This window comes from Pocillopora verrucosa, chromosome 6 (genome assembly GCF_036669915.1).
Source record: "Pocillopora verrucosa isolate sample1 chromosome 6, ASM3666991v2, whole genome shotgun sequence".
In the NCBI taxonomy this organism is placed as follows: Eukaryota; Metazoa; Cnidaria; class Anthozoa; order Scleractinia; family Pocilloporidae; genus Pocillopora; species Pocillopora verrucosa.
Window position 1 is genome coordinate 2,181,120 of NC_089317.1, and position 26,419 is coordinate 2,207,538.

The window sequence follows — 26,419 nt, forward strand, 5'->3', positions numbered from 1 at the left end:
CCGAGGTAGACTCTACCCCCACATTTATATATATATATATATATATATATATATATATATATATATATATATATGGATAATTTAGTGTTAACAACTGAGTTGAAAACGTAAATTGGCCACCGTGAAGAGTGTAAAGGCTGACGTTTCGAGCGTTAGCTCTTCGTCAGAGCGATTGAAGGAGTTGTGGTTGTGTGTGGGTTTATATATAGGCAATGGAGCTACATTATTGGTGGGAATATGGTGACGAGAAAACAAGAATAAATTAGTTGAATGAGAAGCGCTCGTTAAGAAGATAAATTTTTGTTCTAGTGTTTTGCGCCTTTCCGAGCTGCCTAAATGTAGGGAAAGGCCGGAAGCTGCCATATGCTGTATAGAATAAGTAGGGAGATTAAATTGTTTAGCGACTGGTTTGGATGCGTCCACGTCATTTCTTTCTACGTCGCGAGGGTGTTCTCGGAATCGGTCACGTGGTCGTCTGCATTCATATGATTGCACATATAGATGGTTGCATAATATATAGCACCACATAACATTTTTCGTCTATTATAGTGGCACAAGAATCAGATGGAGTATTCTTATGTGCTGAGTTTTTACGGTTCTGCCTTTCTCAATACAACCTGAGTTCAACATTCTCTATTTGCAATAGTGGACAAACTTTAAACAGCAGATTATTTAGAGAGAAAAATCGAGGAAAATCATTTTGCTTTTTTATTAGTAAAGTCGCGACTGGCTCTAATTGCTTTGGAGTAGCTGGCAGATGGAGCAAAACTCGTGACCAATCACTTTACGGTGTAAAGAGAAACTAATACAATCCCTGACTGTCTTTGACACCGCAAACTACTCTTTATCCGTGGACTAAATAAATTTATAGTCCTGTCATTGGCCGATTCGTTGTTTTTCATTCCTTCTTTACTTGCTGACCCTAATAAGCTAGTCTTTCATATTCTAAACAAAATATTGCATTTTTCACATTTAATTTACATCTATTGATGTCACAAAAAACAGCCCTCAGTTTTAATTTACATCTGCCGTCAACATGAACAATAATCAAACTTCCAGTATTTTTTTCGTTTAAGCGCTTGATGCAGAATTATAGCTTGATAAAATGTTTTATCTGTATTTATTTCGGTTGAAATATGTAAAAATATACCATGGTCATTGTTAGACTTTCTCTGAGCTATGTGCAGCTGTTCATGAACTGAAATGGATCCGGGACTTGTGAGGAGATGGTCAAAGTGAGAGCCGAACACGGTCGTCAGTAGTGAGGGGAGGGCTATCTGTAATAATCCACCCCGGGAAATATTCTCAAGCTACTCTAAAATGACTGAAAAATATGCCGTTATCACCTCACTTTAGTACGTTGGCCGAACATTCTGATTACCTCCTAGATCCGCCACAAAGGAGTGCGTAATTTATTCTTAATAAATAATTATTTTAGATATATAAAATTCATATATTTGCACTGCGGTGAAGAAATGAATTTTAAGAGATCCTCACAGCTAAGAACATTACTGAACTAGTAGTTGAAAATAGGACCTGGAAAAAATTCAGGCCCGTACGGGATGTGAACCCATGACCTCTGCGATACCGGTGCAGCGCTCTACCAACTGAGCTAACAAGCCAATTGGGAGCTGGTCAATGTGTTGGGCCCAAATAAACCATCCAAGTGACGAATAATGATACTAGTTCAGTAGTGTTCTTAGCTGCGAGGATCTCTTAAATTCGTTTCTTCACCACAGTGCAAATATATGAATTTTATATATCTAAAATCATTCTTCTGTGGTTGGAGTGGAGAATTCACGCTGTCTTTGGAGGAGAAATTGAAGGTGCAGCCTGTGTATTTCTGCGATGGAACGGGAGCAGCATAACTGAAGGCTTCCATGCGGTAATGAGACTGCAATGGAAAACGTGGTGGAATATGGAGACAGACAATGAAAATCAACGCCGTTTTAGTATTTTATACACTGAACATTTCTCTTATACAAAGAAGTAAAAAAATAAGTATAATAGAAGTAAAAAAATAAGTACAATAGAAACTGCATTAAATTGTCCGAGGCATTAAGTAAAATACGCCCTAAACGGAGACAGTATGATGAACCCAATTACTCCCAAGACTGATCATAATTTAAACTCTCCTCACAGTATTAACACCGACAAACATGGTGTCTAAAAGAATTCTAGAATATCAAACTGGTGGATAGTTTTTTACTAGAAACGTGATGTTACATCGAGTTCTCGGAATAGGCAACAAAGAGAAACACACTCTTATCAGTTGGGAGATTTTCCTTCAGAACTTGGGAGTTCATGACTTAATATAAACTAAGGTAAATGAACAATTATCTCCAACTTTAAAGAAAAATAGCATAAAAACACTTCACACGAAATACACATAACGGGTTCTAATTACAAAGCGTACTCTAAATACCTAAGTATAAGTTCTTAAAACTAAAAAAAAATCTTCAAATTATGCTAAGGTAAATTTAAAGCAAAGAAGAAAGTTTGAACAGCTAATTTTCAAAAATTAAAAGTTTTATCCTGAGGCCTGAGCCTTTTCAACTACAGACTTGGTTTACATTTATTCATGAACCTTTTCACCAAAATATTTCCCATCGAGGACTACATGGCTTACTTTAACTGCTTCTCTAATTAATGGGCATAAATATTTTCTAACTAGAAACAACAAATTCCATGTCACATACATCAAACGTCACAGCTATGGAAACTTCAGTTATAGTCAACTCTGCGTCGCTGTTTCCTAGTTTAGATTACATGGACAATTTTTAACCTCTCTCTCTTGGTTCCTCAAAACGAACAGATAAGTGTTTGATAAAACCGACTAAAATTGACCAAACTCATTTGATGACCAGCCTTTTGACCTGATGTCGGCCTGTTCTCTGAGAAATTTCAATTTTTGTTTCAACATTTGAAAGAGTCATATTATAAAAGTCAAGCGGGTGGAAAACAATTGTAGGCCGGGCCTACGGGATTAGAGGCTGGCTACACCTTTAAAAGTAGGTCTTATTTCTCTAACATATGTTCAGTAGATTCAATAACATCATCTCTAATGTTTACTTCTTCAAATTTAGCTTAGAATGGCAATCTTGGCACTGATAGAATTAGATTACATCAAAATAGATTGAAAAAAATCAATTTTTCTTGTGAAGATAATCTCAATTTGTAACAAAGTAATTTATGATGTAGAAAAATCGTCAAGTTTCATCAACATCTGGCTGCAAATCTTGCAAATCAAATTTTTGGAAATAAAAAAATTCGCCAACTTTAGCAAATGACGAATTGTTTCTTCGCTTATAAAAAGCTTAGAGCATAAAGATAATTAAAACCCAGTGGACAAGCTTCTGGTTATGTAAAAGAAGAAAAAACCTTTAAACTGTTGTCCATACAACTGATTGTAATGCAGGAATAGAGCTGAGTGTCATTTTGACAAAACGAAAATCTCGTATTCGCGTTCAACTATTGTAGGCATTCATAACAAAAGCCTTGTTACATTTCGTTCTCTTCCCAAGCATTTAAATTTGTAAAGGTAATAAAAAAAGACGATTCCATTGACCAAAATGTAATAAAATAGTCTGATTTTATTCCTTCACCAAAGTAAAGTTACACATCTCTAGTTCCATTCGACAAAAAGTAGAAAGTAATGAAAAAATAGCCAAAATAGAGAAACATTTAACCCCTCTAAGTTCATGCGTCATTCTTTTTGAGATGAAAAAAAAACAAGTTTTCATTTATTTAATTCTGTATTCAAATTTTCTCTTTCCTTTGCCATGAAGTCAAAAGTGACGTCATCTCCAATCAGCAAAAAGGGAGCCCAGTGTTTCATGTCGCGGAACTGGTCTGATTCTCTAAGGCTTCTCATGGCCAGGTTCAGTGACTCGCTTGCAGGTTCACTTTCGGCAAGGTGTCGATAAAAGCATTTCATGAACTCAAGAGTAGCCTTGTCATCAATCGCCCACAAGGACACCACAACAGACCGAGCACCAGCCCCCATAAAAGCGCGCGCAATGCCAACCACACCTTCAGCCTTGATCTCGCCTCGACCGCTGTGGCAGCAACTAAGTACAACTAGTTTAGCGCGAAGTTGAACATTTGACACATCTCGAATCGTTAAAATGTAATCCTCCTTCCTGGTAGGCACAGTAGATGTTCGGTCTGGGTCAGGTGTAAGAGCAATTTCGCCAGTTTCCATACATCCGTGTGCCGCAAAGTGAACTAAGGAAACGGAACTGAGTCTTTTCAACACCTCACGTTTCGTGGCTTCTCTGCCAGTGATTGGCGTGATATTCAGAATTTTTCCGATCATTTCTACTTCTTCTTCAGCACGCGGAAGCTGCTCGAGGAGTTTCTCTCCCTTGCTGTCGGTAACCTCGGCTACCCACGGATTTCCTACAAGTAACGCACCACTGCTTTTATGATAATCATCTGGGCAATCGGCAATGAGTCTAAGACTCGTTAATGATGGAGCGATTCGGATTCTGAAAGATTCACACAGGTATTTAGAATTACCATCCTTCAATGCAGCGTAAGGAGCGAGCCACAGGGGTCCATCGGGAATAATGACTAGCTCATCCCCTTGAAGCAGGTCAGCCACCGGCTTCATAACGATATCATACAAAGTGCTCAAGCATTTGTTTTGTTGGATGGCAAGTTGAAGGGTGTCTTCTTTAGGTTTCTCATCCACATTTGAAGGGCTCAAAACACCAAGTTGTGTATAGACACCGAGCATAAACGACGCAAAGGACTGGCTAGCTCCACTATTCTCTGAAACAAAACCTTTGAGTTTACTTTGTCTTAACTGAACTTGTTTTCCTTCGGACACAACCCAAAGATTGACATCAGCTTTGTCCACTGCCTGAAAGACGGTGTTTGATGGAACGTTTTCTAAAACTTTTAAAAAACGTTTCATCCGAATTGATGAAGACTTAGCAGTGACTGCTAAATTTTCATCGCCTGTCTTGTGCTGACTTGTTGCACCACAAAAACTAGATTCCATAAGGTCGGACAGAGCTTGAGCTCGTCCTTTCTCAGCAACAAATAAGGCTTCATCTATATTACCTTGTTCTAGGAGAACTCTGCACAAACCCCTATACGCCCTTTGATACTGAGTTCGAAAATTAACTTTCCACTCATCTTTAGATTTTAGAAGTACTCTCAAGGAATTGAATAAGTTTATGCTAGCTTGGTAATGTTCAACGGCTTTTGGCAGTCCACCCTGCAACTCAGAAACGCATCCTAATGAACAATAGGTCATTGCCTCCAAGTATTTGTCTTCGACCCCTTGAGCAATTTTAAGCGCTAGGTTGTATGACTCGTTAGCCTTTATCAAATCTTTCTCAGTTTGATAAATACGACCAATATTAACGTAGGCTTTACCCTCCCCATGCTTGTCCCCTACTTCTTTAGCTATTTTAAGATGTAGGTTGTGGTACTCTATGGCTTTTTTTAAATCACCCAGACTAAAATAAGCATTGCCAAGATTGCCACAGGCACTACCCTCCCCATGCTTGTTTCCTACTTCTTTAGCTATTATAAGATCTAGGTTGTGGTACTCTATGGCTGTTTTGAAATCACTCAGATTGTGATAAGCATTGCCAAGATTGCCATAAGCACATCCCTCCTGATGCTTGTCTCCTACTTCTGTAGCAATTTTAAGATGTAATTTGTGGTACTCTATGGCTTTTTTGAAATCACTTAGACGGAGATAAGCATTGCCTAGATTGCCATAAGCACCACCCTCCCCATGCTTGTCTCCTACTTCTTTTGCTATTTTAAGATCTAGGTTGTGGTACTCTATGGCTGTTTTGAAATCACCCATACTAAAATAAGTATTGCCAAGATTGCCATAAGCAACACCCTCCCCATGCTTGTCTCCTACTTCTTTAGCTATTATAAGATGTAGGTTGTGGTACTCTATGGCTGTTTTGAAATCACCCAGACTAAAATAAGCACTGCCAAGATTGCCATAAGCAGTACCCTCCCCATGCTTGTCTCCTACTTCTTTAGCTATTTTAAGATGTAGGTTGTGGTACTCTATGGCTTTTTTTAAATCACCCAGACATTGATAAGCATTGCCAAGATTGCCATTAGCACCACCCTCCCCATGCTTGTCTCCTACTTCTTTAGCTATTTTAAGATGAAGTTTATGGTACTCTTTGGCTTTTTTGAAATCACCCAGACTAAAATAAGCAATGCCAAGACTGCCATAAGTACCACCCTCCCCATGCTTGTCTCCTACTTCTTTAGCTATTTTAAGATGTACGTTGTGGTACTCGATGGCTTTTTTCAAATCACCGAGACGGCGATAAGCATTGCCAAGATTGCCATAAGCAACACCCTCCCCATGCTTGTCTCCTACTTCTGTAGCAATTTTAAGATGTAGTTTGTGGTACTCTATGGCTGTTTTGAAATCACTCAGACGGAAATAAGCATTGCCAAGATTGCAGTAAGCAACACTCTCCCCATGCTTGTGTCCTACTTCTTTAGCTATTTTAAGATGTAGGTTGTTGTAATCTATGGCTTTTTTCGAATCACCCACACTGCCATAAGCATTGCCAAGATTGCCATAAGTAACACCCTCCCCATGCTTGTCTCCTACTTCTTTTGCTATTTTAAGACGTAGGTTGTGGTACTCTATGGCTTTTTTGAAATCACCCAGACCAAAATAAGCATTGCCAAGATTGCCATAAGCACCGCCCTCCCCATGCTTGTCTCCTACTTCTTTAGCTATTTTAAGATGTAGGTTGTGGTACTCTATGGCTTTTTTGAAATCACCCAGACTGCCATAAGCATTGCCGAGATTGCCATGAGCACCACCCTCCCCATGCTTGTCTCCTACTTCTTTAGCTATTTCAAGATCTAGGTTGTGGTACTCTATGGCTGTTTTGAAATCACCCAGACTAAAATAAGCTTCGCCAAGATTGCCATAAGCAGCACCCTCCCCATGCTTGTCTCCTACTTCTTTAGCTATTTTAAGATGTAGGTTGTGGTACTCTATGGCTGTTTTGAAATCACCCAGACTAAAATAAGCTTCGCCAAGATTGCCATAAGCAGCACCCTCCCCATGCTTGTCTCCTACTTCTTTAGCTATTTTAAGATCTAGGTTGTGGTACTCTATGGCTTCTTCTCCCCAATTATAGAGGTCTATGACTTTCTTGACATCACCTGAACTTGCACTACCATGATTATGACTAATAGGATCTTTTTCCTCCATGGACTTATCTCCCACTTCTCTGACAGACTGAAGTCTTAATGACAACAAGATCCTATTGTTTTTGTCAATCTTCTTTGTGTTAAGGGTTAAAAAGGTGGACAAAACGAAAAGATTATTTTTCTCATCATGTTGGTATGTAATAGTCCATTTTTACAGTTGCGTGCTTGGTTGTAAAGCCTCTGAACAAGAGTGATGGCTAAGGGTGACCTTGTTATGATAAAAACATTGCTTCTTTTCAAATGCAAATTACTTTGTTATAATTGTCACTAGATGCTGGTCTCTATCACAACAAGGTCCCCTTCAGCCTCACTCCAAATCAAAGGTTTGGCAACTAGGTACACAACTATAAAATGGTCTATTAGGAGGGCTTGTGTGAAAGGTTTTATCAACATTTAGTCAGTTATGAAGTAAATGTACACTGGAAAAATTTTTTTTCCTGTGTGCAGCCTCAAAATTTAACGCAAAATATCTAGATTTAATCTCTTGTTTCCAAAAACTGGGGAGCACCTGCTCAATTTTTAAATTAATATAGCTTTAACATCAGATGAATGTTTTACAGCAGTGGAAGAAACAAGTCTACAACACAAATACGTGCCTTTAAAAATTGTATTTGTCCATAGGAAAACATGACGAAAGTTTCCAGGTCTTTAAGTAGTTGAAAAGGTTAAATTCAAGAAAATCTGCATAGGATATGAACACATTACCAAGCTTTTTGTTCTGGCTTGTTTTAGAGAGATCTGATCTACCCACGTACTATGTATAAATTGGGTGAATATTTGACTTTTAACCCTTTAACTCCCATGAGTGACCAAGAGAGAATTTCTCCTTATGAGAGCAATACAATATCATCAAATAAGTGTTGAGAGTAAAGAAAAATATCAATTTGGGAATAATTAGTTGATCCAATACTGAATTCTCTGAACTAACATTACAAGAATTGTACTGTTGACAGTAAGGATAATTACAAATTTGGTTTGTGAATTAAAGGGTTATCTAAACTAATGTATCAGTTATTGGCATGGATAGTAAAACTAATTCAAATTGGCTAAAAGGAGTAATTATAAGTCACAAGGTAATAACTTTTCCCATGTTTTTTAATCACACACTCTTATAGTATGAGCTGACAAGTTCCCACCATAATTAATACCCTTCTTTGTTAATTTTCTCCCTTAAAACATCAAATTATGGACACTTTTTCAATTATATCCATGGTTAAAAATGAAAGATTCCTTCAAAGGATACAGCTAGTCCCTTATCACACCAAGTTATTGCTTCTTCAAATCTCTTCAATTCAACACAAGCAGTGGTTCCTATAGGCAACAACGTAAAGAAGCATATTATTACTGTAGCTACCTCACTCAGTGATCGAGCTTAAAGAACTAAAATACTTGTGCTGAAATTTTGCTTTGCATTCTGCATTGAGTTCTTCATCCACCTCAAAATAACATTCTCATCATAATTAATGAAAAGTAGTTGCGTAGCAGTCAAGAGCTGGATTCAAATGTACATAAGGGTGGTCTTGACCTCTTAATTAAAGTCAATTGAGACAAGATTGAGCTTCATCTAATCTCAACTCTAACCTTAGAGTGTTGAGTTATTCTTTTATTATTATTATTATTATTATACCACAGCTAACATATCTAACCTCTAACAATTGCCTTAAGGAAAGTTGGATTTAACTCAATGGCTGCTTCTGCATCCCTTAGTGACTCCTGGTGATTTCCTGTTATCAAAATAAATATCTCTGATTATATAGCCATACATGTAGCAAACCAACCACCACTCCATTACAATAATTTTGGGAAAAACTTGCGATGCTCACTGATATCTGGGGTAAGAGGTTACTTCTTTGTATATTTTCGAGGCCTATTAAGATAAGATGTATATTTTTCTGTGCATGCATTAAAAATTATCACCTATCTCAGAAAACTACTGATGACAACTCAATAGCTTCAAAAGAAAAAAAAATGCATATTAAAGCTCTCACCATCTTACCAAGTTTAAAATGTGCAATAGCCCTGTTGTTGTGCAGTTTGGCTTTGAGTTCTTTCTCATTGCAGTTCATTTTAATTCCTTTGGTGTAAAAATGAATAGCATTGATGAAATCTCCTTTCTTGAAGGCCTCATTACCCTCATTCCTATAAACATCTGGTGTGGCTGCAAAGAAAAAATAAAAAATAATTGTGTCAAAGTCTGTGGTTATAGTCAATAATTATCTGTGGTTGTAGTTAATTAGTGTATGAGCAGAGCTGCCAAGATCTGGAGATTTAAAATCTGAAGATTTTTCCTTTTGTGCCAGCTGCCACTTTTGCGCCTGCCTGACTTGACCCATCCCCTGAAAAGCTTAGAAGATGTGTGCAGACCCCCCCCCCCACCCCCTTCACAGGACACACCCCATTCAGTAAATTCATTGGTTGAAAGCTCAACCAATCAGACTCAGTTGCTGTTGTGGTTGTTGTTTGGAAGAAAGTGTAATCCCTACTTTGAAACAATCTAAGTGCAATCAAGAAAATTATAATAAGAACCCTTAAATGTTAACAAAAGGCAAGATAACCTTAGATGTGGGAAATCTGGAGTTCAAATGTTATGTTTCTGTGTGGAACTGACCCGAATCCTCTTTTATCTTAAAGGTTTGATGACCCATATGGCAGACCCAGAGTCTTGTTCCGTGTCTGTGAGACTCCCTGCCAATCAGGGAGGGTTGGCATATTATAAGTGTAGAAGAGTCTACTGCCTTTTAAGACATTAAGATAGCTAGTTATTAAGGCACTAAGATCCAAATGTTGCAATCATAAAAAACCAGAGCAATATTACTCATAGAAAAATAGTTATCATATAAATGAGAAGAATAATGATAAAGAAGATGAGATTAATATTTATAATGATGTTAATAATGTAGGTGACAACAGGGATAATAATAATGATTAGAATTAAGCATCACTCTATTCGAAACAAACCCCTAGACATTTAAACTTTTGGAGATTTTGGTTTCATAAAATTCCTCTTCCACAGGCAAAATTAAGAATGTGTTCAAATGCCCCACACAATTTTTATACAAAAAACAAAATAAGTAGCAACCTGACTTTCAACTAATTGACAAAGCTTTAAAACATAGACCTTGTAGACTTTTTTCTTCTGAGCCATTTGTTAGTGAAAGTTCACTATCTACCTTAACTCTTTAAACCCTAAGAGTGACCAGCATCTCACTTCTCCTTACAGTAATACTGCTGAATCATTCACTAAGCTCATGAGAATAAAGGAAATGATCACCAACCTAAGAAGCATTGATCTTCAAATGAATTCTCTTTTTCAGTACCAAAAGAAACATACAAGGAACAGTATGGAGAATATGGATACTGATGTTTGGGTGTCAAGGGTTAAACACCTCCATATTCAATGATATAACACTTGCACTCTACTGGAAATTGGTTGCTTAGGGGAAGGTGAAACTTTCAATTGATTGTTGCATAATATAATGGAAAGATGATGATGATGATGATGATGGTACTTATGATGCAAACTTACAAAATGAATGTTATATGATGATCAAATAGAGTCTTTACTTATTATAACTTTGTGTACTTGCTTTGAACTTTGAGAAAAGAAAATAACAAATATGTCATAGATCCTCTCAGTCAATGAACAACATATTGTAACCATAGAAGAGAGTCATGACAGGCCAAATATCCTTTAAAGTGGTCATGCAGTGTATATATTGTTCTCCACATCTGCTTACATTCTTGAAACTGGTGGAATAGAAAACGTTTTAACAGTGACTGAAGCCAAAGTTGAACCTAGCTCACCTTGTAAAGTGTCCTCGTCAAAATCTGGAGCATTCTCTTTGTCAGGTAAGTCTTCATTTTCAGATGGGACCTTAATTGGACTTCTTTCTTTAGCCATAGCAACTGTAAGGGGATGCTTCTTACAAAAAGTTGCTGTTTTAAGTCATCCTGGCATGAAAAAAAGATGGTTGCAAATGGTAAAAAAATTAGCTCAACATATTATCCAATTGTAAACTAAATATTTTTTCCCCTCTGAGAATGGGAGGGATACATAGACACAAAATCACAAGCAATTAATATTAATAGCATACTTAAAGCAGTAAAAAAAAAAGATATATATAATGAAGAAAACAAGCATTAATATTTAAATGAACAGTAATTCTCTTCTCATTACAATAAATTTCAAGATTTACTAAAGACATTCCCAATTGACTGAAATAACTTGGGCAAAAATCAACATCTGTGTGTTTCAATTTCATATAATTTGTAACAGCAACAATTTATATCATTTAAACTAAGAGGTGGTAGATAGTTAGGTCGCATCTGGATAATTGAACAGTATATACATATACTACTATATACATATACTATATATATATATATATACTACCTTCTAACTAACCAGTTAAGCACCAGGGCTTTAATTTACTGGGGAATATTGGCCCAAGGTTTTGGCAGTATAGAAATGGCATAGTACCAACATTCCCCAGTACAGCTCAAGAAAGCAAGGTAATTGTCATGCACTAATGTCACTTGGACTAAACTAGTTTGCTTTGAATTTACATGTTTTATGATTGTCTGTATAGTGTGATGATGATCTAGGTGGCAAAATCCTGACAAAGTAAGAACCAATCAGAACTTTTTAATAAATTATCACCAGACACATACTTGGATGCGTGCTGCCACATGCAGAACTAAACCAGTTTTGATGTGATCATTGATTGATCATATATTGATTAGAAGATGACAAAAGGTAAAACTTTACTCAGATACCAATCAATCATTACCAGTTGATGAATTGGACTCCTAAAACTTGAATGTAGTTAATTGAAAGGATGCTTCCAATAAATCACTAGCCGGCATTTGAAGAAAAATCAATTTGTCTCAATATTTAACAAGGAAATCAGTATAACAGTACAGTTTGGAAGGACAATCTAAGCAGTCTATCCTAAGGAAAAAATTACTCTCAAACTATAAAATTATAAACATAAACACATGAAATAAGCTGTAAATGTTTATCGCTTTTTAATTAAATGCATCTTAAATACGGAAGGAATTTGAGTTAACACGTAATACAGACATGAAAGCTAGCGCAAAACAGTACTTTCGTGTGCATGCTCAACATGCACATGAAACGCAAACGAAACTGAAAGTGTTTCGATCATCCGCGTTTGCACTAAATCAAATCGGTAATTTGGAGATTCCTTTTAACTCTTTCAAATTACTTTTTTTTAGATGTAAATGCCTGGTATTGGCTGAGAATTTTTGTGAATTCGACAGTTGTTCGTGTAAGCTCAGCTCAATTAGCTTACAAGTAACACTAAGCGTCAATATAATTAATACACGCCAGAATCGAATAAAAGTTGGCAATCCTCGTCATTTAACTGCAGGAACGTCTTACATTGCCGGACATCAGGGAAAATTAGGACAGATTGAGAACATTTGAAGGAGAAATTGTTAACTGAGAAACTCCAAATAAAAGTATTTACCTTATATTCACAAATCTGATTCAACCATGCGTTCTTACTTCTGTCGCGGAAATGGAAGGCACGTTTGACTGATTTACGACCTTGATTCCTCAATCCGTCATGGAAATGTTTCAAAGTAAGTCACCAAGACTGAGAAAGTACCAAGAAAGACTCGAAAGCTCTGTTGTAGAGCGAAGAATCTCGATAGCGAGTTGCGAAAGTGAAAGGGGAGTCCCCTGGCCCATAAGTCTGTGCAAGCTTGAGGCCGGAAGTGCCTACTCAACGTGTTTATTTACATAAAAATTAAATATTTCTCGCACGATTCTCGCATTTTTTTAAGGTCCACTACAATATTTCATCTCACTTTCACAAGTTCTCATTAGCACTCTTAAGAGCTAATGTCACCATACATCAAACAAACAGCGGCAAGTCACCCAAATTTGTTTTCACTCCTACTTTCATAATTTGTAGCCCAGTATGTTCTAATAATTGTGGTGTAGTTTTTTTGTAAAAATTGTTTTAGTTTTCGAGAATTAATTTCTTTCGTTCGACCGCTCAAATATGCAAATTTTCACCGTGAATATTACCCGAGTTGTGTGACCTCATGTAACGAATGTACTAGACCTACGGTATTTCTGTGAACATAATTCTTTGTTTTATCATCTAAACTTAATCTCCTGTCGTTATTGAAGATGGCAAAGAAATATTTATTTTTTGGTGAATATTTTTGTCCGACATACTTTTCCTATGTCAAAAAGTAGTATCAAAACAAAGACAGTTTTAACAATGACCGATATGACAGAATCTACTGAGCTTCAAGCTTTTTAAAGACAAAAGGATGGTTATAAAGTTACTGTAAAAATTTCCTTGTGTATTTGTGTTGTTCTAGCTTAAGACGAACTCAAAGTCCGGCAAAATTTACTTAATAGCGTCTGTGAAATATACATGGTGCGCCTACTTGTCGCCACCGTTAACTGGCATAAATCACTACAATTTGCAAAAAAATCTAACATAACACTCTTACCTTGTTTATTTAAGATTTTATTAGCTGTTTCGATGATCACGTTTTTAAAACCCACCACATTCTAGCTAGATTTGAGTTCCAGTTTACATATCTTCTCTATTTTATTGTATCAGTTGCGTGACAAGCGTGACACAGAAATTCAAACATGAATCAACCTCCGAAATACCAAGAGATAGGTTTTTTTTCCTCTTCGTGGTTCCAATAGCAGATGTAGGGTGCCAAAAGAAATGTTCGGCCATGGTAAAGGTAGGGTTAAGTCGATTCCAAAAGCTGATAGGGGAATTGGCAAGCGTGTATCACAGATAGTACTCAAGATGTCTGGAAAATTCGTAGAATCTGGCTTCGGTAAGTAGGCTACTTACCACCGTGAGCAAAATTACGCGTTTCCGCCGTCTGGGGGGGAGGCGTAATTATGCACACGGTAGACGCTGACAAAACTTGTTTCTCTTCGCCAAAAATCACATCAGAATTTGTCCTTGCTAAATGTCAAGTGTACTGCACGTATCAGCACCCCCGGGGTACCCTTTACTTAAGAGGGCGGGGGTGCGCGCCTGGAATTTCGAAAACGACCGCTATGGAATTATATAAGGTACTTAAAGGGCATGTAAACCCAAAAAACGTTCATTTTCTTTTCACATAGATGTTTAGTAAATATATCAAGTACACCAAAGGTACCATTCGTTTATTCTCAAAAGTCCATTTTCACTTTGTAAAAGCTCTTCCAAATTCGAAACATTCGCCATCTTGAATGGCGCCATCTTTCCTGTGACGTCACGGGTGGACCTCCAAAGTCTCGTTTTATAATCGCGTGAGGCACGAAGGAGTCTTTTCTACAGCCGTTGTTTGCTGGTCTCGTCATGATTTTTTTACTTACAGTACTGATTCAAACAAAACTGGGCATACAATGCAAATATTTCCAAATGACGCAAATTTGAAGCGACAATTTGTGAAATTTGTTCAAGTGAAAATAGCCGATTTCGTCGAGCCGTTCGAACGTTCTGTTGTACGGTAACAGTCATTTTTCTTCCTGGTGCTGTACCGACGATTCAGGCCTCACCAGAAGCAAATTATTTGGAAGTATAAAAACGACCCATACAGTCGGCAGACGACGAGGATTTGGAAGTGGCCGACCGAACTGAGAGAGAAGTTGAGCTCTTCAAAAGTTAGAGGTCAACAGAGAAAGTACAAAATCGATTTACATGAAAACGTTTCGTTAATTAAACAACAATAGCTTTATTGGTTCTCTAAAAACATCTTTTTTCTCATCTAATGAAATATTATGGGGAAGCCAGTTGTTCAGGAGCCAGCGCTGAGCCCGTAAAAGACACTGACATGTCTGAACCTTTGCCTGAATTCGAAACACGTATCAAAGAAAGAGAATTCGTTGATATCAGTGTGTAATAAGGTGATCTGGAATTTTGTCGGTTCGATACAAAGAATTCTATACAGGATCCCATAATCAACCCTTATGTTCTATAAGAAAATCCAAGCCAGCCCCACTTGGTGCTTCCTTTGAGAAACCCTGCAGAGAAACAGCAGAAAAATTTGTGTCACGGTTTTCACAGCAGTGAAAATACATTCAAAGGTCAGTAGGACAATATTCATCATTTTGAGTACAACTTAAAAGATCCTGATTTCAGCTTTCAAAACTATCTTTTCAATATTTCATATCGAAGCAAACACAAACAGGGTTGGATAATTATGAAGGCCACACAAGGAAACGTACATGATACAACTTGTTTATCGATGGAAATGCTTCTGAGATGAAGGATATTGTTTACCGCACAAGATAGCACAGCAACCCTAAAGTGTTTGCCGAGATATCCCCAACACCAACGAACAAGCTATCTGCCAGGAAAGAAGCGAAAAACAACTAGCTCTAGTACTGTATTATTAAATCAATGGCAGAAACAACTCAAGTAAATCGATCTCAAAATGTAACAAAACAGATGAAACAGAAAATATTTAGCTTAGTCGTTTCCGGTGTGATTATCTGTGCTTTGCTGCTGCCTGTACGCGTACTTGGCCGTCTCCAGCACCCAGAAATCGAGGCAAATTGACTGAAAACCTGGATGCTCAGTGATACAACTTATCTGGATTTCAGGCCATTTTGCCACAATTGCCCGATTTCCGTACAACAAACACTTTCATGAGTTGTCGGCATTGGTTGACAAGTTCCACACTCGCACCTTTTAATTTTATATAAAACACTTTCAGAAGCTCAAGTTAAAAAAAATTCTGTTGCATTCTTTTAGATTGTACCCTCGCTTTATTGCATTTTCATGTTAAGTACAAATAAATCACAAAGTAAATTAAATACCAGTCTGAGTTTCCAAGACGGTCGCATCGCTGTCGACATGTTCTGTACTGTCTTCGTGCGGATCGCTTCGGCGAACCCTACGCGGCTCATATTGTTAAGGACGTGGCCCAGACTCTCCTGAAGATTATGGATTATCCCCAGCGCTGTCATGTACTAAGCTTAAGGCATTCGAGTCGCTATCTTCTGAAAAAACATCTTCCGAACTACCGCTACTTACACGAACTCCCACACCAGTTCTACTGGGGAATATGTGTTGCGCAATATTTTGGTTCCACCGCTTACGTCACGACTTCTCGCTATTGTTTTTACCGGAAATGGAATTTCAGTTGAAAATGCCGATTTTCTCCTAAAATAAGTCGAATTGGACAAAACTAATTTCAAATTCGTTTTCTACGCCACTTTTTACATAGTATAAGAAAAACATGTATTTTTGGGTTTACATGCCCTTTAAGTCTTATCCGTGTGGGAGTGGCAACAATTAGCCTGTAAAAACAAGTCTTTATGTCCTTTTCTGTTTTTTTCAATGCTTCCCTCCCTCCTACAGAGGATTCATACGAATATAAGAGCCGTGCGGCGTTTACATTGCACAGGCAGAAAAGGTCGTCCAGAATGAGTGTTTCGTTCTGTTATGAAAACCCCAATTAACTCACTCAGAAATGACTCGTTTCGAATAAATTTTACGCTGGTTGTTATATGGCAACAGGTTTGAACTCGTTCTTGTACAAAACTCATTCGGATATCATGTAAAAGGTCTCAAAAAGTTTTTATTCCCAGAGCACCGCGCTTTGCTCGCCTGTCTGAATACTAAAAATTTCTGTAGCGTTGAAGCAACAACCCGCTTTTAACTGCTTCGCTGCCGCTGAAACAACGATAAGTGAAGGAAGCACATGTTTTAATTTTTTCAATTCAACGTAAACAAAAATCTTTATACATGGTAAATATTCACTTGTGTCGGTATCAAATGATTGCGTGACTAGCTTGTGATATAAATGAAGGAGGGGAAAACGCAGCGCAAAACCTGGGCTCCTGTCAAAAAGTAATACCCAGGCGTAATATAATAATCGAAACGGCAAATAAAAATCATAAATCAAGAGTGTTATGTTAGACTTTTCTACAAATTGTAGTGATTTATGCCAATACCATTGTAAGCTTTGTGTTCACCATGAACTGGCGGTTCAAGTTTGAGCAGTGACAACCGTTAAACCACCATTCCCCAGTCGGGTCATTTGGGTAGCTTTTTGGTGAAGGGGCGAATTCTGTCGATGGGGGCGAACTGGAAGGCGGCGAGCATCCAATGGAGCGACACCTCTGTAAATCACACCGTCAACTCAACGGTATCTAGTTATCGCGAAATAGTAACCGCGCTCTTACGAGGTCTGCCGATAACAGAAAGAGTTAAGGCTTCCACTTTCAAGGCAGTCATCACTATGCTTTTATAGCAAGCTTTCCGAATTTTTATCGGGGTGGGGGGGGGGGGGGGACAGGACAAGTCTTCTTAAGAATAGAAAACACGACGAAAATTTTTTTCTCTCCCCCCTTATCTTAGATTTTTCTTTTTATGATTCTTTATTAAAGTAAACAGCTATTATCTTTTCCTGCTAATCCCTCGTTTCTAATAACGATGCCGTTTTCGTTAATTTGGATACCGCACATAAAGATTTGACGAATACCTAAAATGATATAAGTGCATGCAATTATTCAAATAAACGCAAATGGCATTGTCAGTAGAATGAAAAGAAAATACAACAGCTGTCAACTTTGAATTCATACGTCGAGCGTGTTACAAAACCAGTACGAGTATAAATACAATATTTCGCGGTCTCTTCACTGCACTCAAATTACATTGCCTCGATGATTTATCTAGAGAAATTTCGAATACATTCTATCCTGTGAATTTCTGGATAAAAAGATCTATCTTCGAGTTAGTGTCCACAAAATTTAATATTAAAAAGTACTCTTAATTCGCTAAGCTGCACCGCGTCATTATAAGAGGAACTGTTTTTGAATTAAGTACAATAGTTAAGAGTATATTAAAAACTTAGTCTAAAGAAAAGCAGGTATAACTCATTCAATTCAACTGATTTCAGAGTTCGTTTTGTTAACACTGTAATAGCACAGCTGATGAATTAATGACCAACTTAGGGGCATCATAATTTCCAAATGGTTACATTTGATTGGCTGAGGTTCTCTTTGGATGTTTCTTTTTTAATAAATAATTTTTAATATATTTTTTAATCATTTTATTAAAAAAACCATCTCGTTCTTTTTTTCGGCGAAATATATTCCGTTTACCCCTGAGTAACGTCTCCTTTGGTTTCAGGCAGTTTAACACGACATTGTGAGTCGATACAAGTTAATCGTTTTATCCGCTAAAATGAAAATGATTAAACAAAAGTGTTAAAATGAGTTGATAAGAACTGAAAAAAAACCACACGACCATCTACTCATCATGATGCAATTATAAAGCCATTCATAAACGGATCTCACTTCGAATTGGTGTCTAAGAAATGTTATTGTAAAAAGTACTCTCAATTTAAGCAGCTAAACTGCTTCTTATCGATACGCGGAACTTGTTTCAAATTTGGCGCAATAGTTGAGTGCATGATGAAAATTTGTCGTACAAAAAGCGAACATGTGTGTGTATCTATATATATACATACATACATACATACATGTAAAATGTGATAATAAAAATAATAACCCATGAAACCGAGAGCATTTAGTCTAACACGTGACCGAATGTCCTTTCGTAAAAGTTGCTATATTAAGCATACAGGAACAACTGTATTGCTGGCACAAATCTAGCAACAACGTAAGTGGAAGGGAAAGAGAAAAAGAAATGGGAATGCGATGTTGTATGCGTAACTTGGAAGCATTTGGAAACTTAGGTGCAACATGGAGCTCTGCCTTTCGGATTGGCTAAATCTATATTTTATACTATGGGAAAATCTCTATTCAAATTAAGGGTATTTTTTACTGTAAAATTTCTTGGAAACTAATTCGAAGTAAGGTCCGTTTATCTACGAGATGGCTTTATACGATTTCTCCGAATTTTCTCTATGTGAAATACAACATAACTGCTTTAATTTGGATATGCTCTTCCGAACATTCTATCTATTCATGATAAGTAGATTAGTGTGCGTTCTTTTTCAGTTTTTATCAACTTATTTCAACACTTTTGTTTGGTCATTTTCACCCACAAAGATTGCGAAAAACCTCGTTCTCCTTTAAATCGACATAAATTTCCCATCCCTCAGAAGAACCTCTCCTCAGGTTTTCTTCCGCTTCAGAACAGCGTTGAAAGATTGAGTTCAGAAAAAATAAGTTAACCAGAGAAAACTTGAACCTTCCGCAACCAATCGCGTTCAAAACCAAGTGCGTTGCTCTCAAACCGGTTGCGTCCACGGTTTAATTGTAAGCTTATTTGAAGACAGTTTTCAGAAGCAGGATAGGTTGTTTTGAATCTCAGAACTCAATAAATACTTCCTGATATTGTACGGTTTCTAAAAAGTAGCATAACCCTCCTTTTTCTAAAGTCGAACTTCACCTCGAATTAATTGTCATTGATGAGCCGACAACGTCTTAAGTGGGACGCAGTCTTACAGGCTTCCGAAATCTGACAGAGACGAAATAAAACGGAGCCCTAAATCGGAAGTTTTCAAGTAACGGAAATCAGAATCTGATTTCAACAAACATCAAATGAAAAACTGAATGCCAGAAGATGCCAATTGAAAATTGGAATGCGCTCGGAAGAAGACGGTGGATTGCAGAATGAATATCGCTCTCACGGTCTTGAATCACAACTCACGATTGGTGTTTACTTTTCGTAGTGTGTCCACTATAGGGTGTCGAAATTTGTCTTATCCTTCAGCCGTAAATAACAGGGTTTAGTGTTGAATTGAAGAACATAAGCGTATGTGTGTAAAGTGAAAAACTAGTTGTTACAATATTGGGGCCGGTAATTACACGGGCAGCCAAAAGGATAAAGCGAGAGAAATATGAAACCAAAAGCGCAAAATAAACGTATAAAACATCGACAGCAGTTTTCATGATGGTTGCCAAGTTCCTCATCTCGCTATTTTGTCTAGCTTGTGCCTCTAGTTCTCGTACTTGCTGAATTTGCCTTTTGTGGCGTCGTGTAATAAAAAAAGTCTTGCAATAGATCGCTGTAATGACGAGAAGGCAAAGGTTCTAATACCAGACATGATTCCCGTGCGCACAGCATAAGGAACGAGGAATAGTGTTAAGGTTGAAAATATACTAAATGTCCATATAAAAATGACAACTCAACTCCAACAACCCGCTGGCGACTCCCAAGTGCTTGGTATCTAAGATAAAGTTAAACTGCCAAGAGTCTGTCCACGCTAATGGCCATGATATTGAAGAACGAAGTAATGGAAAACAACCCGATGACAAACACGAATCCTAAGTAGAAGATGTAGTCTGGATTATGTAGCTGTAACCATTTGATAAAAAATGAAACAAAAAAGGGCTCCACCATCAAACCAACACCAACATCAGATAACGCAACACTCAGCAGCAATTTTTCAAAGGTTTCGGCAACGCAGACGTTTTTGCAATTCCATAGATTGTGACGACGTTTAACATGATAGCTGTGTAATATACTGTTATTATTGCAATATTTCACAGTTTGATTTAGTCATGATGATCTAGCGTTCAACTGCTTCCTTAGTAAATGTGTTGGGACAAAGATTATCGCTCGAAAGGAAACATTTCACATGAAGGCTATTTTTGATATAAGGAGGTGGTCATTTGTGTCAATCGAGCTGAGAGAGAAGTTATGGACAGATAATGGTGATTAATTAATGTCGACCCCCAATGTCGTGTTAAACTGCCTGAAGCCAAAGAAGAAGCTCCTCTGAGGTATACGGAATATCTTTCAACGAAAAACAGAACGAGGCGGTTTTTTTCATATAAAATGATTAACAACGATATTGAAAATTATTTATTTAAAAAAAAAACCACCAAAGAGAACTTCAGCCAATCAAATGCAGCCATTTGAAGGTTATGATGCCCCTATGTTTATCATTGATTTAACAGTTGTGCTATTACACTGTTAACGAAGAGAGCTCTGAAATCAGTTGAATTGAATAAATTATATCTGCTTTTCTTTGGATTAATTTTTAATACACTCTTAACTATTGTACTTAATTTGAAAATAGTTTCTCCTATCAATGACTTAGCGAATTAAGAGTACTTTTTGATATTACATTTCGTGGACACTAACTTGAAGGTAGATCTCTTTATGTAGAGAATTACAGGACAGAATGTCTTCGAAATTTCTCTCGATAAAATAATGAGGCGATGTACTTTGAGTGCAGTGAAGAGACCGCGAAATATTATCCTTACTCCTACCAGTTCTCTGTCACGCTCGACGAATGAATTCGAAGTTGCCAGCTGTTATATTTTCTTTTCATTCTAGAGCTACTGACAATGCCATTTGCATTGATTGAATAATTGCTTGCACTTATATTATCTTTACTGTACGTCAAATCTTCATGTGCGGTTTACAAATTAACGAAAACGAACGGCATCGTTATTGGAAACGCTTGAGAGATTAGAAGGAAAGACAACAGCTGTTTACTTCAATATCATACTGAAAAAACCTGAGATAAGGAAAGAGAGAAAAAAATTTTCGTCACATTTTTTCTTTTCCTAACAAGCCTCGTCATTTTATTTCAAGTCATTGTAGTTGCAAAGAGACTTGTCCTGTCCCCCCTCCCCCCGAGGAAAAAATCGGAAAGCTTGCTGCTCAAACATAGTGATGACTTCCTTGAAAGTGCAAGCCTTAACTCTTTCTGTTATTGACAGACCTAGAAAGTGCGCCGTTATTGTATCACGATTACTCCATACTGTTCAGTTAACGGTGTGATTTACAGAGATGTCGCTCTATTGCAAGTTCGCCGCCTTCCAGTTCGCCCCCATCAACAAGTATTCGCCCCTACACCGAAAAGCTGCTCAAATGACCTGACTGATGATAGTGGTTTAACGATTGTCACAACTCCAATTTGAACGGGCAGTTCATGGGGAACACAAAAGCTTACAGTGGAATTGGCTGGGTTCGATTTAAACATAACCTCTCCTTAAAGTTTGTGGAAATGAAGATGAGAACTCAGTCCTTCCTGAAAGAAAAAGAGGATGAAAGGGAGAAATGAGACAAATTTTAATTTGCATAAATTCGTGAAACAATTTTGAGTGCATTTATAAAGTATTTCTGACAAAAAATTGTAACGCGTAACTGTTTCGTCCATAAAAATAAGAGCTAAACCGTCATGCCCCGCTCTAGATAACTAGCATTTTATTAGTTATCTCTCGGTTTGTACGTGGGCTATTATTGGTAGATTTAGCGGGCTGTATATCACTGTGCGGCCCGCTAAACTCAAAGTTTTGTGGTGAAAACCATCTGAGGAATATAATGAGCTGAAACACATGAAAATACTTCTCCGTGGCTTTCATTTGAATGGTCAAACGTTAGTGTTTGATCCACAGACTTTAGAAGTACTTCATGGTGCTTGATGAACAGTGCACATGGAAGAACTGCGAAATAGCTTTCGTTCGAATAGTCAAAATAGAGGATGTTATCCAAGCCGGAACCACCTTATGCTGCACGATAAACTGTACCACATTAAAATACTACGCTGTAGCTTTCATTTAAATTGTCAAACACTAAATTGTCAACCACATTAATCGAGAACCACCCAGCACCTTTCATTTGAGTGGGTCTTATTCACGGGCGTAAAGGTAGGAATCCCTTCTCACCTCATTGCAAACAGCGACACATGGAAGTTCTGTCCATTTACATTCATACGATGGCACATACAGATGATTCTATTATTTATAGCACCAAATAAAAGTTTTCGTCTGGCATAATGGCACATGATTCACGTGGAGTATTCTTATGCGCACAATATTAAGGGTTCTGCTTTTTCAATACAACCTGAATTCAACATTCTCTATTTGCAGTAGTGGACAAACTTTAACCAGCAGGTTATTTAGAGAGAAAAACTAAGGAAATCATTTTGTTTATTTATGAATAAAGTGGCAATTGGCTTTAATTTGCTTCCGAGTAGTTGACGGATGGAGCAAAACTCTTGACCAATCACTTTACGATGTAAAGCGAAATTAGTACGATCCATGACACCGCGCATTTGCAGACTTCTTTTCACTTCTGGACGAAAAAAATTTATAGTCCTGGCATTTGCCTATTTGTTTTTTTTTTTATTCTTTCTTTACTTACTGACCCTAACAGGCTAAAGTCTTTCATATTCAAACATAACATCGCATTTTCACCTCTAATTTACGTGTATTAAGTGCCGCTCTTGGTAAGAGCGGTCCTCTCGACTTCCGTTCGTCGCGTTCCGTGTGCAAAATCTCGGGAGAAACTGCAAGAATTCTTTCAGGGTGTATGTGTGTTGTTTTGGTCAATAATACTGTATTTCAACTTGTTTGTGTGTCCTTGTTAAGTAACGCGATATATCTGTAATGACTAGAGTGCCAAACTTTATTATTTAACTTTGATCTTCTCCACACTGTGCATAGTTCATGACCAGATATATATTTCAACGAAAATTATCGAGAAGGCGCCTTCCGATAACTTCTGTTTATTTTGTAAGTCACGCAAGCATGCAAGCGTTATGACCGATCACGTTTACGCAACGTTTTAGGGCAACTCGGCATCTATTCTCCATTCAGTTGTTATGAAAACCTGAAATACTCAACGTAGAGGATAAACAAACGAAGTTTGAACGGTCAAAAGGGTCGAGTTTCAGAATTATGCAAATACTCATCGACACGAGCGCAATTGAGCAAACACATGGGTTTGCGTTGTTTTTAAGATGTTGGTGGATGAAAGCCACAGATATACCCGCGGATTTGAGGCAATCAATGACCTCATTGTTGTATAAACTATACACTGATATGCTTTTTTAGCCCGATTAACGCCTGCATTTTGAGAATTCTTTCGTACAAATTGGTGAGTTTTGATATGCAAATAAAGGTCGAAGAGAAGGCTAATATTTCTAAATATTTCAGCTGAAGTTTCCATATTTTTTCTGTGAACTAATTGAAGGCACCTTGTAACTCGTAGCGAGATAGAATTCCGCGAGCTTTATCATTGCAGTCGCTGCGCTGGAAAAGATCTGTGAAATTTACACTTTCGATCGCTGTCCACACAGGTGGTCTAGCCAAAAATAATTTTTGGCTTGTGGCGACGCAAAAAAAGAGAATTTCATGGGCAAAAAATAAAAGAAAACTTTTTTCCGACGGGAAGTCAAGAGGACCGCTCTAAGCGAGAGCAGCACTTAATGTTAAAAAAATACCAGCCCTCATTTTTAATTCACAACAGCCGTCAACATAAACAATAGCCAAGCTTCCTGTATTCTTTTCGTTTAGGTGCTCTATGCAGAACTAGTGTTTGATAAAATGTCTTATCTGTATTTCTTTCGGTTGAATTATGTAAAAATACTGTGTCTTTGAAGATGTCTTCCTTGTATTCAGACTGAGTTATTAATAAGGAAGAATACTTCAGGCGCTCTTTAATTAGACTGACTATAATGTTTCGCTTATTCATTTTGATAATAAGTTAATGACAGCTCTCTTTTAAATTACCTTTTTTCAGGTATAAATCCCTTGTTTAGCTAAAATGTCTTGAAGCATTAAACAAATAATTTGTTTTAGTTCTAACCAACGCCGAGTGAAAGCGATACTCGATGCTTTTTTCAAAGATGTAAATGACAGAGTTGAAGACATTTTGACTGTACGTACAGATGGCTTCGATTGTGTTCTATTCTTGTAATTGACAGCTAAATATGACTTTAAACTTTCCCCATTAAAATATCGGAAAATATCAGAGCCACTGTAGTTTTAACGCTCAGCTCCCATGGCGAAAAAAGTTTGCGACATTCTCAACGAGTCTCTTTATGGAACCTCAGAGGATTTTGAAGATTTTCGTTCGGCACTTGTCGCTAATTGTGTCTTCAACGGCTTTTTGTGTTATACAAACATCTTTTTTAACATTATTACCATCCATGCGACAAGGAAAACCACGTTGTTGCCAAAACCTTTGAGAACATTATTACTGAGCCTAGCTGCCACCGATGTTGGTGTTGGTTTGTTGGTCCAACCACTCTACATTTCTACCTTGGTGAGCAGGTTAAAACAAAAACGTATCGACTGCATTTACGACAAGGGATTGTCCGTCGTTATCAATTTCTTTTGTATATCGTCGTTCTTTAATGTTGTAACCATAAGTGTGGACAGGTTCTTAGCTGTTCATCTTCATCTCAGATATCAAGAGCTTGTGACTCACAAGCGCGTAATTGCCGCCGTGATATCAATATGGCTGTTGAGCGTAATTATTTCTTCTAATGTCTTTTGGGATCCATTGTTTATCATCTTGCTAGTCATAGGGCTCATGATTATAACTGTTTGCCTCATTCTGGTAGTAATTGTCTACTGGAGGATTTACATAATCTTAAAGCGACACAAAAACCAGATTGAAGAACTTCAAATCCAAGAAGTACAACAGGGAGTTCAAAATGGTGACTTATCAAACTTTTTGAAGCTTCGAAAGTCAGCTCTTGGAACATTTTACGCACGTATTGTGTTCTTGATTTGTTATTTACCTTCCTATATTCTCTCTTTTTTTTATTCATGGCTCGCCTTTTAAGTTCAATCTCTTACTACAATGCTTGGCCCCATACAACGACTTTGTTATTCCTTAACTCGTCTTTGAACCCTATTATATACTGCTGGAAGATGGGACCCATTCGTCGCACTCTCATGGACATAATGCGAGGCATCGTCAATCGGTTCAGACAATAGCATTTGTTATGAGGAATTGTTGTTGTAAATATAAGCTTCTAGAAATCTCCAGACTGCTTAGTCATGCTGACATGCGTACAATAGAACTTTCTAGAACATTCGATCAAGTCACGCAACTATTACGTAATACTACTAAAATAGTTCTTTTGTAAGCTTCTGGAATGTTCCAGAACACTTTGTGAATGTATATAAGGACCCAGTTGTGTAGTAGTAGTAGTTTTTGTTGCTGTCGGGAGTGACCGACTTTTGAGAAAGCTATACCGTGAGAGAGAGCTGGAGAGGAAGATTGCTAATTTCAAGAAACGTTAGAGGAAACTGTGAGTTCTGCTCAACGGCGAGCTAAGATATAGACTGTAGTGGGCCAAAGTAAGTTTATGGAGTATAAGTACCATACTGCCTCTAAGAGTCACTCCTTATTAGGAAATCCCTCGACAAATAAAGTAGTTGGGTTTGCTGGATTGAAGCATTTTTCTGTCGGTTAGATTATACCGTAACACATTGATTGGGTTCACTTCTGATGTCAATTCACAATGCATG

At 37.5% G+C, this 26,419-nt stretch overlaps 2 protein-coding genes and 1 long non-coding RNA gene across 3 annotated transcripts in view; 1 reads left to right on the forward strand and 2 right to left on the reverse strand.

Moving 5' to 3' along the window:
- Window positions 1–26,419, forward strand: part of LOC136281627 (uncharacterized) — a 137,784-nt gene that overhangs the window by 73,221 nt on the left and 38,144 nt on the right. The window lies entirely within an intron of this gene.
- On the reverse strand, window positions 1,939–12,899 carry LOC136276906 (tetratricopeptide repeat protein 28-like). The gene is made up of 6 exons (XM_066168140.1): window positions 12,717–12,899; window positions 11,029–11,175; window positions 9,221–9,382; window positions 8,871–8,948; window positions 8,468–8,535; window positions 1,939–7,294 (listed from the first exon to the last, which is right to left on the reverse strand). Exons 2-6 carry the CDS (start codon window positions 11,123–11,125, stop codon window positions 3,740–3,742), a joined length of 3,960 nt encoding a protein of 1,319 aa, XP_066024237.1. The 5' UTR covers window positions 11,126–11,175; window positions 12,717–12,899; the 3' UTR covers window positions 1,939–3,739.
- Window positions 14,928–16,485, reverse strand: LOC136281761 (uncharacterized). Its single transcript, XR_010717957.1, has 2 exons — window positions 16,040–16,485; window positions 14,928–15,241 (listed from the first exon to the last, which is right to left on the reverse strand). It is a non-coding gene; the product is annotated as an uncharacterized lncRNA (long non-coding RNA).

What these genes read in the sequence shown, in the direction of transcription:
- LOC136276906 (XM_066168140.1), bottom strand. Translation starts at nt 11,125, where the DNA reads ATGGCTAAAGAAAGAAGTCCAATTAAGGTCCCATCTGAAAATGAAGAC. An exon ending in TGACGAGGACACTTTACAAG is followed by an intron (nt 9,383 to 11,028) that starts GTGAGCTAGGTT and finishes TTTTCTTTGCAG; the next exon opens with CCACACCAGATGTTTATAGG. An exon ending in GGTGTGATAAGGGACTAGCT is followed by an intron (nt 7,295 to 8,467) that starts GTATCCTTTGAA and finishes AACACAAAGAAG; the next exon opens with ATTGACAAAAACAATAGGAT.